Here is a 17,235-nt window from a genome sequence, read left to right on the forward strand (position 1 = left end):
ACAGTGTGTAATAAAGAAGAAGCAGGGCACGCCTGCTGTCCATTAACTTTGTTAGACCAAATGCCTCTAAAAAGGCAATCTACAGAATTCCAAACTCAAAAATCCACACTGCTTACTACAATGTCAGTCTCTTTATTTTATCAACAAAATACATGGTTGTATTTGTTTCTCTTAAATAATATATCTCAGTTGAACTAGAGATTCTAGAACTGTCTCAGCAAGACATTCCTAGAGAAGTCCCACTTTGATATTCAAATAGTAACTGAGCTAGAGACCACAACACATGGTAATATTACTAAATTCAAGATCCGAGGCAAGGGTATATCTGTGGGCAGCGATCTGAAATGCTCTCTGTCTGGGATATGATTTTAATCTCATTTTCAACAATGCTATTTTTGTCTATGTGTAACGGGACAAGCCCATTTTTCCGTGCTCAGGGAAATGGTGTTTGATTTATATCTATAGAGGCTGCTCCTAAGCCACAAAGTGAACCAAATTCAGCATGCCTATCCCAGCTCCTTACTCGAGCTTTGCCCACTAGCTGTCGAGACAGGCCAGGGCTATTACCAGCCCAAAAGCAGATGGGCTGTTAGAAGGAGGACTTATCCACCTACCGAAGTGATCATATCTTACTCTTCAGCAAACGCACCTTCCACACTTCCTCCATCTGCTCAAGCAAGTGAACATGGATTCTGAACTAACAGAAAGTACCCTCCTCACTAGGCTACATCCACCATCAAGCAGCAGGGGCAGGGCGGGGCAAAAAGCAAGGTGGCTGCCCAACCTGCTGGGACCTGCCAGAAAGCATGGTGCTGGCTTAGGAAGAGCTCTCCATGTGTGAAAATCCAGACAGCACTGCGTCCTTACCTGATAGGGGTAGTTGTACCAGCAATGCTTTGTATTCCACAGCCAGGGCGTCTGAAAAACATGACAGAGAAACTATTTTACATGTTTTGGAAAAGAAGCAGGATAAGAGAAGTTTACGACAGATTCTAGGCTCCCAATATTTCGGGATTTCAATAATCTACCTGCATGAGAACTGAAGGACTTAGTACAATCGGGAATGGGAGAGCAAAGAACTGAAGAGTCCATCATGCATTCTCTCTGGGGAATCTTCTAAACTCAACCGGCAGTATTTCAGGCTACTTCTAGGATAGAGTCCCGGATGGCACTTTTTTATATTGTGCTGGTTCAGTAGACACATTCCTGCTAGGTAACCACCCCCAACAGCAGAGTTCTTCAAGTGTCTCGCCAAGATCCACTGCAAATCCTCCATCTCACTATTATCAATAAACAATGCTGACAGTTGATGCACATTTCTTTGAAACTCCTCCAATTCATTGTTCACCAAGCAACATTATTAATCAATTGTTTCATGCCTTGACAGTAGCAGGCAGGTACACTTATTTCAGTTGCAGGCAGGTACACTTATTTCAGTTGGACTAGCTCTGACTGATTCCAGGCCTGAGTAGATTAACCCTCACAGTACATTCCACCCACCCCTGACTCGTTGTCAAGGTCTTTCGAAGAAAAAACAATCTTTCTTAATTTAACAGAATCACTTGCCTTACCACAGTGTAAAATTAAAGAGAACATCTAAGTATAGACAGATTCCAAACATTCTTAATAAGCAGGTAGGGTTGGTATGGATTTGAACAGACAACTCAACCATCCCCTAACACCAGCACAAACTTTCTCATATTTCTGTACTAACTTTACAATTCTTTTGCACCCCTAATCTTGGTGGTATACATCTATATACATCTGATACACATCTGTATGTTTCTTACTATTAGGAAACATAATCTATCATTAATCCAATCTGTGTGTGGATTTATATATTGCTAAATGATAAAACTGTCATTGAAAGATTAATGTCAGATATATTTGTACTGACCTAACCTTCCTGTCAGACTTTATTCTTTTGGGCTGCAAAATCACTGCAGATGGTGATTGCAGCTATGAAATTAAAAGATGCTTACTCCTTGGAAGGAAAGTTATGACCAACCTATATAGCATATTCAAAAGCAGAGACATTACTTTGCCAACAAAGGTCCGTCTAGTCAAGGCTGTGGTTTTTCCAGTGGTCATGTATGGATGTGAAAGTTGGACTGTGAAGAAAGCTGAGCGCCGAAGAATTGATGCTTTTGAACTGTGGTGTTGGAGAAGACTCTTGAGAGTCCCTTGGACTGCAAGGAGATCCAACCAGTCCATCCTAAAGATCAGTCCTGGGTGACTGATGCTAAAGCTGAAACTCCAATACTTTGGCCACTTCATGCGAAGAGTTGACTCATTGGAAAAGACTCTGATGCTGAGAGGGACTGGGGGCAGGAGGAGAAGGGGACAACAGAGGATGAGATGGCTGGATAGCATCAGCGACTTGATGGACATGAGTCTGAGTGAACTCTGGGAGTTGGTGATGGATAGGGAGGCCTGGCGTGCTGCAATTCATGGGGTCGCAAAGAGTCAGACACGACTGAGCGACTGAACTGAACCTTCCTGTTTGGTCCCAGATCCTATAAGAGCAAAAGTTGCTCCCATCTGCACTAGGATAACTTAGTTGTCTCTCTGAAAGCCATAGAGGTATCTTTCCACCTTGCATTGATGACGATGAGGATGAGGAGGATATTAGAGAGTATTTGTAGAGTCCTCCCTATGACCATACACTTTTTTTGGAGGATACATTTTTTTTTGAGAATTCTCCTCCATGATCTATTATTTATTTAACCAATTAAAGAGTTATTTCTCCTTCAAAGTGAAAGTGTTAGTCATTCAGTCGTGTCTGACTCTTTGTGATCCCATGGACTGTAGCCTGCCAGGCTCCTCTGTCCGTGGAATTTTCCAGGTGAGATTACTGGGGTGGGTTGCCATTTCACACTCACATGTATGGACTCATTTAATCCTTATAGTAAGTAGCAGTAGTATTTCCCTCATTTTATAGATAGGTAAATTCAGACCCTGAGCCCACAGGACCAGAACTGCATATCAAGCTCAGACTGTCTGGTCTTAAAGCCAAACATAGCCACTGTGACTCTGCCTTTAAGTCTGATAAAAACTGAACCAGGCCTTAGTTCAGGGAGCTAGGCAGAAGTAAAAAGCCATGCCATGCCCTAATGATGTTCAGGGATCTCTACAGCCTTGCTTCACTTAGGCACTCCTGGTTCTCCTTTCTGTTTCCTGCTTTCGCCATTTGCTACCTGTGCATTGCTGTCCACATCATGTAGTCCCTCTGCACCAAACATCCCGAAGGCCCAACCTGCCTGTCTGACTGTCTTCTCCATTTCTCATGTCCATGACATTGAGGTTTATGACTGACCAACCTCATGGGGTGATTATAAAGATCAAATGAGTGAACAAGTTAAAAAATGATGCAGAGGCTTCAGAAGTTTGATTGTCTTCTATAAACAACACAAGTCCATTGAGGAAGACATAGAAAATATTGAAAATAATAATAAGATAAGTAATTGAATTCTTGTCACTACTAACATTTTAATATACAGCCCATTTTGAGCGTCTTTCCTATATAATATAGATATTGATACAGACATGGATAGATTTGTCCTTAAACACATACATACACACATTATTTTTAAATTTGGGCACAACACAGCAAAATCTATTTTAAAGTAGAGTACAAATATTATTTATTACCTTTCTCTCTGATAAAGCTGTTTACTATCTCTACAATCAACTGAAAGTCCCTGAGGGAAAACTATGTCATATTCTCACGTTTATCTCTCTAGCATGAGACACTCAAGGTGACAGTTCAGCATTCATTACTGAATGCTAATGAAAAGGAATACAGAATTAAATCCAAGACCTATAAAAAGGCTTGCAGTATTTTTCTGAATGTATCAGTCCCCAGTGCACAGTGCAAGCGTGTGCTTGCTTCTAAAGACATAGCAGAAATCTCCTCCACTATAGTCATCCTTCCCCTTACAGACAAAAGAGCAAAGGTATGACTCCTACTGACCCAGGAGCACCCATCATTTAGAGCTTCCCTTCCTTTGTGAGCTTCTTCTAACCCCCAGGCTTTTCTCTGGAGGCATCAGATGTGCATCACCTAGACCTGCTTGTATCATGTGTGAAAGTGGACTGATCTGCAGAAACAGTGTGTAAGTCTTTGTCTCTCACTGGGTTCTGCCTCCTTAAAGCAGGAGTAAAGAACACTGAGAATTTGATGGGGCTACCAGGGCCATGGGATTCCCAGGTGGCAGAGTGGTAAAGAACCTGCCTGCCAATGGCAGGTTTGATCCTGCAGATGCAGGTTTGATCCCTGGGACAGGAAGGTTCCCTGGAGGAGGAAATGGCAACCCATTCCAGTATTCTTGCCCGGGAAATCCCATGGACAGAAGGAGCCTGGTGGGTTATAGTCCATGGGGTCACAAAAAGAGTCATATAGCTTAAGAGACTAAACAACCACAAACAGCAACCACTCCCAGGGCCATAGCTCAGCTGGGAAGCTCGCCAGTCGAACGTTTAAATCAGCACTTGCACATACTTATTGCACACTGCATGTTCATGTGTACTCCCTACTTTGATGATACTCGATATTAATATACTCCATATGCTACATTTTTCTAGGGACTCATGTTATGGTCCCTCAAACTCTTTGAGACAGAATAAATGCTGTCTTTCCCAAAAAACAGATGAGAAGACAAGTCCATGAAAAGGTGATTCTCCTAATTTCTAATAGGTCAACACAAGTGTATGAATCTGGATTGCTGCTTATCATTTAATGCATTAGGCATAACATCTTTAGTTTCAACTGATATCATAAATCTATTGTTCTTTAAAATCAGTTTTTTCAGATATCTTTTTAAGAGCAATTTCCTTGTTCATTTGATATCAAAATGAACAATGCTTATCAGATAATGCTTATCTGTACAAGCATTAACATAATTAAGAACATAAAAAGCTGCAATATTTAGATGTCAAGAAAGAATAATGGTGATTAAAAAACACACTGAAAGCCCTCATTTTAGATGAGCCTAGCATCTTCCTACATAATTAGAGAAAAGCTCTGAACCTAGGACAGTGCAAGGTGATTCAAGCACATTTTCCGGAAATAGAAATGCCTTTTTACATGGCATTACAATAACAGGGGACAATATCAACGCTGGAAAATCCAAAAACTCAATGATTCTCAAACCTTGGCCTTCCAATATGACTCACTTTAGTTCCCCTCAAAGATATACTCTTAAATAATGATATGAAGCACTTTACAGATTTTAAAGTATTTTATACATATTACTTCATTTAATTTTCATAACAACACTGTAAGTGCTCAACTAACACAGCATGCAGGTGCCAGAAAGGATAAAGAACATGTTGGCATGGAGGCTCCTCAGACTATTAAAATGCAAGTTCTGATTCAGTAGGTCTGGCTTGGGGCTGATATTGTACATTTTTAACAAGTTTCAAGATGATGCTCAGACCTTGGACCACACTTAGAGTAGTAAGGTGCTACAGAAAAGTAAAGAGGATGATCCAACTTGGTATTAGCAGGTGTAAGACACTTTGCTAGGCACTTTGTTATAATATTTCACAATTCAGTGTTAGCTGAATAAATGAATGAATTATTTCTCATCTTTACTGTAGCCATATGGAACAGAAGTTGTTAGTAAAACAGTAGTTAGCTGGAGACAGTGCTTCTCAACCAACATCCATGCTTGCTACACACCACACACCTAAGATATATATGGTGGAAGAGATGTGAGCAGGGTTGACATGGGCCACTTTGGGATGCCACCCCTAGTGATGAATGTGAATGAGCTGTTCTCACCCTTTCTCCATTTCCATCAGAGGAAGATAGTAAGGGCTGGAGCTGTCGTCTTTGACCCTGAGACAGAAGTTTCTGTTGATGTTAGTGTCAGAGACCTCCTACTAGCCCTGGTCTGCTTACCTTGGACTATATGTGTGAGACAGATAAATTCCTATCATTTTTCTTATACATATATACAACAGCCTGTATTCTCACTAATAGAGTCATCTAATAGTTGCAGGACCCACCATAGATTCCAAAATCCAAGGAATCCAAAATCCTGCATTTTGTTGTGGTAGTCTGGGGTGACTTACACATTGTAAGACAACTCTTCATATATGGTACTTAATAGCTATTAAAGTGTGTGTTTGTGTGCTTAGTCACTCAGTCGTGCCCACCTCTTTGTAACCCCACAGACTGTAGCCTACCAGGCTCCTCTGTCCATGGGGATTCTCTAGGCAGGAATACTGGAGTGGGTTGCCATGGGGATTCTCTAGGCAGGAATACTGGAGTGGGTTGCCATGCCCTTCTCTAGGGGATCTTCCCAGCCCAGGGATCAAACTCAGGTCTCCCACACTGCAGGTAGATTCTTTACTGTCTGAGCCACCAGGGAAGCTATTAAAGTACACATCAACTAATTTCAATTTAAGAAGACTTAAAAAACATCTGAACAAGGTTAAGACCATAAAAGAGTAGATAATGAATGACTTTCATGCAAACTAGTACAGCCACTATGGAGAACAGTGTGGAGATTCCTTAAAAAACTGGAAATAGAACTGCCTTATGATCCAGCAATCCCACTGCTGGGCATACACACTGAGGAAACCAGAAGGGAAAGAGACACGTGTACCCCAATGTTCATCGCAGCACTGTTTATAATAGCCAGGACATGGAAGCAACCTAGATGTCCATCAGCAGATGAATGGATAAGAAAGCTGTGGTACATATACACAATGGAGTATTACTCAGCCATTAAAAAGAATACATTTGAGTCAGTTCTAATGAGGTGGATGAAACTGGAGCCTATTATACAGAGTGAAGTAAGCCAGAAGGAAAAACATAAATACAGTATACTAACGCATATATATGGAATTTAGAAAGATGGTAACAATAACCCGGTGTACGAGACAGCAAAAGAGACACTGATGTATAGAACAGTCTTATGGACTCTGTGGGAGAGGGAGAGGGTGGGAAGATTTGGGAGAATGACATTGAAACATGTAAAATATCATGTAAGAAACGAGTTGCCAGTCCAGGTTCGATGCACGATACTGGATGCTTGGGGCTAGTGCACTGGGACGACCCAGAGGGATGGTGTGGGGAGGGAGGAGGGAGGAGGGTTCAGGATGGGGAACACATGTATACTTGTGGTGGATTCATTTTGATATTTGGCAAAACTAATACAATTATGTAAAGTTTAAAAATAAAATAAAATTAAAAAATAAAAATAAACAACTTTACAGAAAAAAAAAATAACATTCTCGATTTAAAACACAATGTAAAATGACATTTTCCTTATGTTGTGTACATCTGCTCCCAGACACAATACTTGAGATACAACTTGGCCACACGCACATCCAACAGTAGCACAGTGTCCGGGGGAGGCTTCTGCAGCTCTTACCCTGAGCAAACCCAACCCCAGCACCGGGATGGAGGTCAGACGTGCTGCTGGAGGTCAAAAGCAGTCCTCATTCGCCTTTTGACTAAATGCATAAGATTCAAGCACTATGTATTCTGTGATTATTTTTTAAGTAGCCTTTTTTTTTTAAGTGTCAGCAAATGTGAGTTTTTAAAAAATCCGGTTTCTTTTTTATCAATTGTTCTGTAGAGGTTTCATAGTGAATAGGACTAACAAAAATAGATGAGGTTTGATCATTTCACTTTACTGTCTGGAATAAGATAGGTTTGGTCTTATTTTTTTTGAAGTTCCATTTGATATACTTCTTAAAAACAATAGTTAAAAAATAAGTGTTCTATTAATTTCTGAGAGTTTGATATTGAAATTCCAACTAAAAGTCTTAACTTATCTACTTAAAACAAACAACTGTAATATGTAGTGGAACTATATGGAACCTTGTTCTGTATTCTCCAAAGTCTCCAGTAACTGTGTTATCATACTTTCATAATTCAAAAAATAAAAAAGATAAAAAATAAAAAGGGCTCAGCAGATATAAACAAGATCCTACTGTATAGAACACAGAACTATATTCAATATTCTGTCATAAACCATAATGGAAAGGAAAGTATATATGAAATATATTCCTTTGCAATATGAAAAGGAATGTAATATATATATATATATATATATAAAACTTTGAATATATATGAATCATTTTGCTACAGAGGAGAAATTAACACAGTGTTGTAAATCAACAATACTTTAATAAAATAATTTTAAAAATAAATAAATATACCTTTCAGTTATTATGATGATGGATCAATCATCAGATATTAAGAAGGCCTTGTCCAAGCTAATAAAATGTACAACACTAAGGGTGAGAAGGCAATGGCGCCCCACTCCAGTACTCTTGCCTGGAGAATCCCATGGATGGAGGAGCCTGGTGGGCTGCAGTCCATGGGGTCGCTAGGAGTCGGACACGACTGAGCGACTTCACTTTCACTTTTCACTTTCATGCATTGGAGAAGGAAATGGCAACCCGCTCCAGTGTTCTTGACTGGAGAATCCCAGGGACGGGGAGCCTGGTGGGCTGCCGTATATGGGGTTGCACAGAGTTGGACACGACTGAAGCGACTCAGCAGCAGCAGCAAGGGCAAACCTTAATGTAAACTATGGATTTTGGGTGATTATGATACGTCAGTATAGGCTCATCAGTTATAACAAATGTACCACTCTGGTGGGTGATTTGATAGTGGGAGAGAATATGCATATATGAGGCCAGGGGTACATGGGAAATCTCATACTTCAATTTTTCTATGAACATAAAACTGCTCAAAAAATTAAATCTTTAAAAAAATTAAGGTTAACTCAGATCACTGACACTTATCATGCCTCGTAAACTAATGGAATAACTGAGCTTGAAGGAAAAGATCAGAAAAAAAGGATGCTCAGTTAAACTGGCAAGTGTTAAAACGATTAAATGGAAATATAAATACACATACACACCTTTTTTTTCCAAGAATCAGTTGGTGCCTTCAGCTGAACAAATAGTAGTCTCTTTGAATTAATAAATATTTTGATATAACAAAAGAAGATGGATCATAGAAAGTATTAAAAAACATTTTATTGCCTCATCAAAAGTGTGAAAGATGTGTGGGTCTTTACCTGAAGTCAGCATCTGAGAAGCAAACTTTCATCTTTCACTATTTCCATCCCAACTCCTAGGTGGCTTTCATAAAGCTCAGGTGTGACAACAAACAGTGAAGGAATACAGTCTAGGAGACATACTGGCTTCTGAATAGTTTAAGTATGAAATACATAGAGCCTTGGATTATGTTTTTAAATGCCAGGAAGCAAGATCCCTGAACTACTCTGAAATTTCTTCCACTGAGACTACTGAAAACGCTTTAACTGAGTTACACTTAAAACTTACACCTTTGGCTTATATTGTAGATGTACTGTAAGAACTTGAGAAAATGCTTCCTTGTCTGCAATGTCTTTATACTGGAAAGGTTAACATTAGGTAACCACTGAAACTGAATGTATAAGTTCCAGTGATATTTTTCCTTTTAAATTTAGTCTAATGGGGAGAATTCTCTTTGCAAATGTTTAGCATGTTTCCTGTTACCAAATCATTATCTTTTCACCATGGTTTTGGGAAATTAGTGTCTAATTCTGAAGCTCAGTCACAACAATTGTTACTATCTCAACATTTTTGCTTCTTTTTCCTTTTGTGGGTACTTTTTGATGGTAATATCTATATTAACAGCTTTATTACATAAACATTGTGAATTCTCTTCAGAAATGTTGAACAGCATAATTTCAATGAATATAAATCAAATCCATTCAAAATGATAATCTACCATTTTCATTTAATACATATTGTGAAGTAATTCAGAATCGAAATATTTTATGCTTTGTAAGTTTAAAAACTGATCAATAAACTGTATTTGGGATGAAAAGAATGAAGCCAGAAGTCTCTGAGCAGCCTGAAGATGAAGTTGGTCAGTGATGAGTAGTCTAGAACAGTCTCCAGCATGCAAGAGTTACCCTTTCCTCCTTTGCTGGGTCAGGAGATATGTCACTATAAATCTACAAAGCAGAGTGGTGACCCCTCCCTAGAGGCCCTTGGCATCTGCATTAGCTTTGAAAGCTCTTATGATGTGCAAATGTAATTTAGACTTGACCTCATGGTCATTATATAAAGATAGCAGCTTTTCATATTGATCAAACTTTTAAAAAGATGCTAGTCTTCTGGACCTAGTGAAGTATGTGCTTTCAGCACACTCAGCAATCAATTTAGAAAGTAATATGCAGATCTGTCAAGCATACAAAAATAGAAGGAATTCCTCGGAGATGGGTATTGAGGTTACAGGGTTTCCTTGAGGGCTTCATCACAGAGCCAAAGAGAAAGAAATCTTAGTGGCTTTTCCATGACATTTAAAACCTTCCAGCCATTTAAAACTGGATGCTTGGGGCTGGTGCACTGGAACGACCCAGAGGGATGGTACTGGGAGGGAGGAGGGAGGAGGGTTCAGGATAGGGAACACGTGTATACCTGTGGCGGATTCATGTTGATATATGGCAAAACCAATACAATATTGTAAAATTAAAAAATAAAATAAAATAAAAATGAACTTGGTACAAAAAAAAAACCAAACCTTCCAGCAGTGGTTCTCAACTTTTTCTGCCTATGCTCAGCTGAGGGACTCCACGTGCACCTCATAGTAACTGAGGCTGTGATTCTCAAGAGCCTGGAGAACAGGAGGCTTAAAAAGACACCTGTCCACATTAATTCAGATGTGTACTTTCCTCTGGGCTAGTGAGAATCACTGCAAAGCAGAATGGACAGATTAATTCCATGTTTAGAATAGAAATTAGGGATAAAGGAACCAGATGAAGAAAAGGGAAGAAGAAATAAAAAGAGGTGGAAAGACCTACAGGGAAAGGAAAATCCTGAGAATGTCAACATGGGGGTGGGGGGGTAGGGGAGAGATGTGTGGGGAGAGATGTGTAGAGACGGTGGCCAGTGCAGAATTTGGGAATGAAGCCAATCAGAATGGCCACTGGGAACAAAGAAGAACAAAAGAGCATTGCTCACCACCCAGTTTCTACAAGGGTTACGTTGACCCACTGCAGTCACCCGATGCCAGCGCAGCCCTGAGAGGAATTCAGGATGAAAACAGGATGAAACACTGTGTGCTGTGGGTGAACAGGCCCCACAAATGGATGGATTTCTCAGGAAGAATTTCAGTGACCCTGATTCTTGAATCTTCCCATATATAGACAAACACTAAAATCATTAGCTTGAGATATCTGTTCTTTATGACTGGCAGTGACTTTTTATGAAAATGTATTCTTGACAGTATGTATTTCCTGGCCAAAAAAAAAAAAAAATTAATATATATACTGCCTCTTCCCACCTGTTTGGAGCAATTCCTCAGAGCTGTCTCCTGGGGTATAGTCCTCAGTACAGTTCTTTTATTTAAGGTCTTAAGACCTTGAATAAAACTTAACTTTGCAACTCTTGTGTTGTATGTTTTTCTTTAAGACAACACTATTAAGAAGCACAGAATTAGTCAAAAGACCATATAAGGAAACAATTTATAACACAGAACAAAAAATTAAGATCTCTAATGTGTAAAAAGCCCATAAAAATTGATTAAAACATTTAAGTATCCCATCAGAAAAATGGGGAGAAGATACAAACAGGCGACATACTAAACAAACAAACAAAATGTGACCAAAAACATGTGTAAAAATTACAGGTTAAAGTGAGACAGAATTTTTTTTTACCTGAGTCTGAAAATACCTGAAGAGGTTTATACCCAGGGGTTAGCAGTGTATAGGGAAAACAGTACTCTGCAAACTAGAATAACCTTTCTAAAAAGTAATTTTGTCTTCAAAATCTGTACTTCCTTTAAAGCAGCATTTATTGTTTAAAAAAAATCAGACTACCATTCCTTTTCTAGTAATGAAAAATCGAAATAAATGTAATTGTTCAATAAAATTGAACACTGGCATGTTCCTATCTGGGATTCAGTGGGTGCAGGCTCTGAGATGAGAACATAGGTGCTGGCTGGTTATTTGGGAGGTGACCCCAGGAAACTAGAAAAACGGGGAATACCCAGGATGGTTTTCAGGAATGAGCTGATTACTGTTGTGGGCAACTACACCTCAACTCCGCTGAGGACCTCTGCAGAATTACAGAGCACACATCTTACAACTGTGCCAACACAGGACAGGGAGGCTGAGGCATATATCTACCAACTCTCATAGCCCATTGGTTGAGGTTCCAGTATTAATGCCTCCTTGGGTCTAGGTTGTACCTTCCTGTGTCTGGTAATTTGCAGCTTAGGAGAAAGCAGAGCAGAGACAGGGCACAGCTCCTATCTGATGTGGGACACTGTCAAAAGTGCATGGCACTGTCCACCACAGCTGTGCTAATATCAGATGGACTATGGGGGTATAACCAGCACATTCACATTTTAAGTTAAAATCAAATTGCAAGTAGAATATACAGTGTATCTTGTGTTTAAAGTAGATATATACAGATATATATTTACACACACACACACACGAAATATGACTGGCAGGATATTTACCAAAAGTTAATTAGTGTTTATCTTCAAGTAATGAGTATCTCAGATGATTTTCACTTTTTAAAAAATGTTTATATTTCAATATTAAACTACGCAAGTATTTGTAGCTATAATTTTCTACAATGAACAGGGCATATTGCAATAATAAAAAGAAGCTAAGTCTATGTACCTTTAATAGGTCCGATTTAAAAAACACATTTGCTCTATATTTAAAGATAACATTAATGATATTAACTATTACAATCCTCAAATTATTCAATAATTCCAATTAATTTAAAACTAAAAACTAGTATATGAAACAACTGCCTTCAGAACATTTACGTGTTGACTTTGATATTTCAAGTATAAATCAATCGTCAATAATTTAATTCTAAATTCTCCATTAAGAGAAAGTGAAAAGGGGAAAATAATAAGATGAGCAAATAATGCAGAATAAAGTTTGCATTCATTACAGTGATGATCAATCATTTTGCCACCCACCCTACCCACTCTCATTTCAAAGAGCCTCAATAACCTCTTTCTTGTCTGCTTAGCTGCTCAGTCATATCCGACTCTTTGCGACCCCATGGACTATAGCCTGTTAGGCTCCTCTGTCTGTGGAATTCTCCAGGCAAGAATACTGGAGTGGGTTGTCATTTCCTCCTCCAGGGGATCTTCCCAACCCAGAGATCAAAATCACATCTCCCATGTCTCCTGCACTGTAGGCAGATTCTTTACCTACTGAACCAATGGGGAAGGTGAGCACTATCTTATTACTTCTAAACCAGTTTACCTGCATTCTAATATCTTTCTGCTAATATAATTGCACCCTCTTGTTTACTTGCTCTTTCAAGTATTCAGTGGCCTCCATGTATCAGATACTCTGCTACACATGAAGATACTGGGGACAAGTTCTCCATTTTCTAGGAACTTACCATCTGCTGGGTAATCAAAACAAAACAATAAGTTATAGATGAAGTAAACACAGGCTGCAGAGGGGCAGATACACCCAGCCCAGTCTGGAAGGGAGAGGTGGCAGGGGACAGCTCCACTAGGTGGCACCATAGTAGTTGAGGACAGAAGGACAAGCAGAAGATGGTGGATGGAGGAGAGGAACTCAGATGGAAGAACTTTTAAAAAAATCTTTCAGGAGTCATGTCATAGTTCCAACATCATTTTCATAATCCCTTTCTTTGCCTTATTCTCCAGAAGCCTAAAAAACACTAAATGCCTTCTCATTTCCAACTCAGAAGGTGAAATGTCTCTGGCTGGCTGTCCATGTTTCTGCTAGGTTGGCTGTCCACCAAGTAAGACGAACTCCACTCTGCCCAATAAATGTCCCCTGCTCTCCTCGGGCCAGGCACCTTGCTGTGTGCACCTCATTAATTCCCATCTCCATGTCTTAACTACTCCTGCACCTTGTATCTGGCTTGTCATCCCTACCCCACTGCCTCTTGGTCAGTATCCTAGGCACTATTTGATTGGCCTCCTGGGGTCACATAGCCTCCTAGAGCTACTAGCCTCTCCAGGAACAGACAGCTGGTGATACACGTGTACCTGTTCTGTACAGAAAGGCTTCTTACTCCTACTTTAACATTTATTCAAGACGGAGAGAAACAATAATACGAAGGTGGAGAAAGCATGAACAAAAAATAAAACAATGAACTGAAAAGAATGAAATGCGAGTGAAAACTTGGTTATTTTCCTTCACAATGGCTCTTATTCTTAATTGAATATTTGTGGACATTTTCTTAAAAACGGTGAGCCTGTCACTTTAAGAGACTCAAATGAAAGTATTTGTTGCCAAGGATAAAATTCAAGAAAATATTTGTAATATGCCTAACAGATTCCCATTTGTTAAAAACTTTTTGGAGGATAAAAGTGAAACAATGACAAATATTCTTCTATTTTTTTCTTGCTTTTGACATTTATAATAGTGTGTCAACATTTGTAAGATCTGTATAACTCAGTGAACCAATAGTTTCCAAATGACTGATGCATGATGTTAAATAATCACACCTGGATGAGAGGGAAAGAGAAATCAATGGATGTTAATGTAACCAAGCATTAAAATTTCACTGACATTAAAGAAATTACTTTTTCTTGAGTTTTGGCATCATATCAAAGAAGAATATCTACAATTTTCTGGAAAACACTACTAAGATATTTCCACTTTTTCCAATTTTATATCTTTGTGAGACTAGATGTTCTTTATATAAATCAAGCAAATACACACATTCACACACCCATGACAAACTGAATGTTGTTGTTCAGTCACTAAGTCGTGTCCAACTCTTTCCAACCCCAGGGACTGTGGCACACCAGGCTTCCCTGTCCTTCATCATCTCCTGGAGTTTGCTCAAACTTGTGTCTATTGAGTCAGTGATGCCATCCAACCATCTCATCCTCCATTGCCCCCTTCTCCTCTTGCCCTCAATCTTTCCCAGCATCAGGGGCTTTTCCAATGAGTCAGCTCTTCACATCAGGTAACCAAAGTATTAGTGCTTCAGCTTCAGCATCAGTCCTTCCAGTGAATATTCAGGGTAGGAATGAGAATCCAGTTCTCCTCTACTAAACCATACATTAGAGGTTTTTACAAAAATCTCTAGCTTTTGTTTTGGACAATATAGTTTTTTTTCTTAAACTGTTGTTTCCGTGTAATGACTGTTTGTTGCTATTTTAATTCAATTCATAAATGCTTTTTCAACTCACCAGCTTTAATTTCTAACACAATAAGTATCGACAGATATGACTAATAAAAACAAAAACTCTTTAAAATTCTTATGATTGTTTCCAGTGTAAAGGGGTCCTTAAACCAAGAAGTTTGAAAACCACTGTGTCCAAGGACAGCAGATCAACACAATGAAAAGAATCAAGTCTCCAAAGATGGTGTGGAGCAGAGATCATGTGGGTGGCAAGGAGGGAAGATAGTGGCTGGAAGGGAGCACAAGGGGGGCTTCTTGCTCCGGGTGTTGGAAAAATGAGCATGTTATATTGTGGAGAGTCAGCAAGTTACCCAGTTTTGGTACCTATCTTATACTTCAATAAAATATTTAGATTAAAAAAAAACTACTGGGCACTTCAGCTTGATATTTCTTATCTACAAAATAAGACTTGCTTTTTAATATGTTATGTAGTCACCTTGTCTGTGTATTCTATCTTCAAACCCATAATAGGCTACATTATATGAATCATCAATCCAAACATATTAAGTAGAGACAGTCCTATGTTTCCTGAACTCCTAAACTTCAGTCATTTTCTGTCTAGATTGGCCATAAATGGCTATAGAAAACACATTTTACATGAGGAACATGTTAGAAGGAAAAATTGTATCGTGCTCTCATTATTTGAGAAAGCTGCAAGAAAACACAAAATTCAGATACTTGCAAAGCAGCCAGATCCCTGTAACATTCAAATATGTGACTGGAGAACACCACTTTTTTTTTGAAAGGCAGGGGAATCTAGAAATAGAGAAATAAAAGTTCCTTAATTTCCCAATTGCTGCAACCACCGAAAGAACACATGACGGGGAAGAGAGAATTGGGAAGGAAGGAGCAGCCCCTCTGTATGGTCTGGTCTCCTGTTAACCAGCTGAGTGACAGTGGCTAAGTCAGCTCACCCATCTGGTTGCTCATGTGTGAAACTGGGAGACGGCGTCATTTCTATGATCCCTCAAGCCCTAAATTCCACCATTCTCTTTGCCCCCTTTCTTTCCCCCAAAGACAAAAATCTTGGTTTCCTGCGTGTGCTCTAATCTTGTTGCAAGCTCTGACACCCCATTAACGAAAATCCAGTATCAGAAGGAAATCCTCTATTTTCTTCTTCAAAGGGACTCCAGCTTTCCATTACAATTTAGATATTTTGAATCACTGACAAAATTTAGTCACTCTTATTAAACACAATATAATAAAAAGCTCATTTTTCCCAATATCATTATATGTGAATAAAAGTCATAAAGTGAGAAATTACTTTTCAGTGTGTCCTCTATCTGCGAAACTCAAGTTTTATATTATGTTTGGTATTGATGATTAAAATTTTCTAAATTAAACACTGATGAAAATTTGATGATGGTGTTTTAATTTAGGAAAACAATCAGTCCCTTTCCTTACAGTCACTTTCATATATTAAAATTCAGAAGGGAATTCACAATTCAGTTTACCATTACTCATTACTAATAGGACAAATGATCAAACTATATCCTTTAAATGAGTGGTACATCCTTATATATTATTTATCTTCTAATTAGGACAGAGAAATTATCCTTTGAGTTGCTGAGTTAATTACAAAGAAGGAATTGATCGTTATGCAGTTTAGTTTCTGATTTTAATCAAGCCTGTTTTCCTGTCTTCCCAGCTTCTGATCTTATAAAGATACGTAATTATTTTGAGGGGGAGGGGAAGCCAAAAAATACAAATCTGATAGATTAATGCAATTGAGTTACATCAAGGAGCTGAACCAGCAATACAGAAGTGGTTTGCTGAATATAAGATAAAGCTTTCCTTTAGATGAATAAAGAGAGCTTTTAAAAATCAATGAAGTGAAAAGGCCGGATGATTAATGAAATCGGCATGATACTGAAAATGAAATCTTGAACTATCTGTTGTTGTTTAGTTGCTAAGTTGTATCCAACTTTTTTGCAACCCATGGTCTGTGGCCCGCTAGGCTCCTCTGTCCATGGGATTTTCCAGGCAAGAATACTGGAGTGGATTGCCATTTCCTCCTCCAAAATTATCCGTTTATGTGGAAGCAAAAACAAGATGGCCAAGTAGTCA

At 38.9% G+C, this 17,235-nt stretch overlaps 1 protein-coding gene across 3 annotated transcripts in view; it reads right to left on the reverse strand.

Annotated features, from left to right (window-relative positions):
* Positions 1–17,235, reverse strand: part of CERS6 (ceramide synthase 6) — a 359,336-nt gene that overhangs the window by 86,863 nt on the left and 255,238 nt on the right. For all 3 annotated transcript variants that reach the window (XM_070803789.1, XM_070803794.1, XM_070803792.1), the window contains exon 5: positions 868–918. In XM_070803789.1, coding sequence (XP_070659890.1) covers positions 868–918 — 51 coding nt within the window. The remainder of the gene's footprint in view (positions 1–867; positions 919–17,235) is intronic.

This window comes from Bos indicus, chromosome 2, assembly GCF_029378745.1.
Source record: "Bos indicus isolate NIAB-ARS_2022 breed Sahiwal x Tharparkar chromosome 2, NIAB-ARS_B.indTharparkar_mat_pri_1.0, whole genome shotgun sequence".
Taxonomy (NCBI): Eukaryota; Metazoa; Chordata; class Mammalia; order Artiodactyla; family Bovidae; genus Bos; species Bos indicus.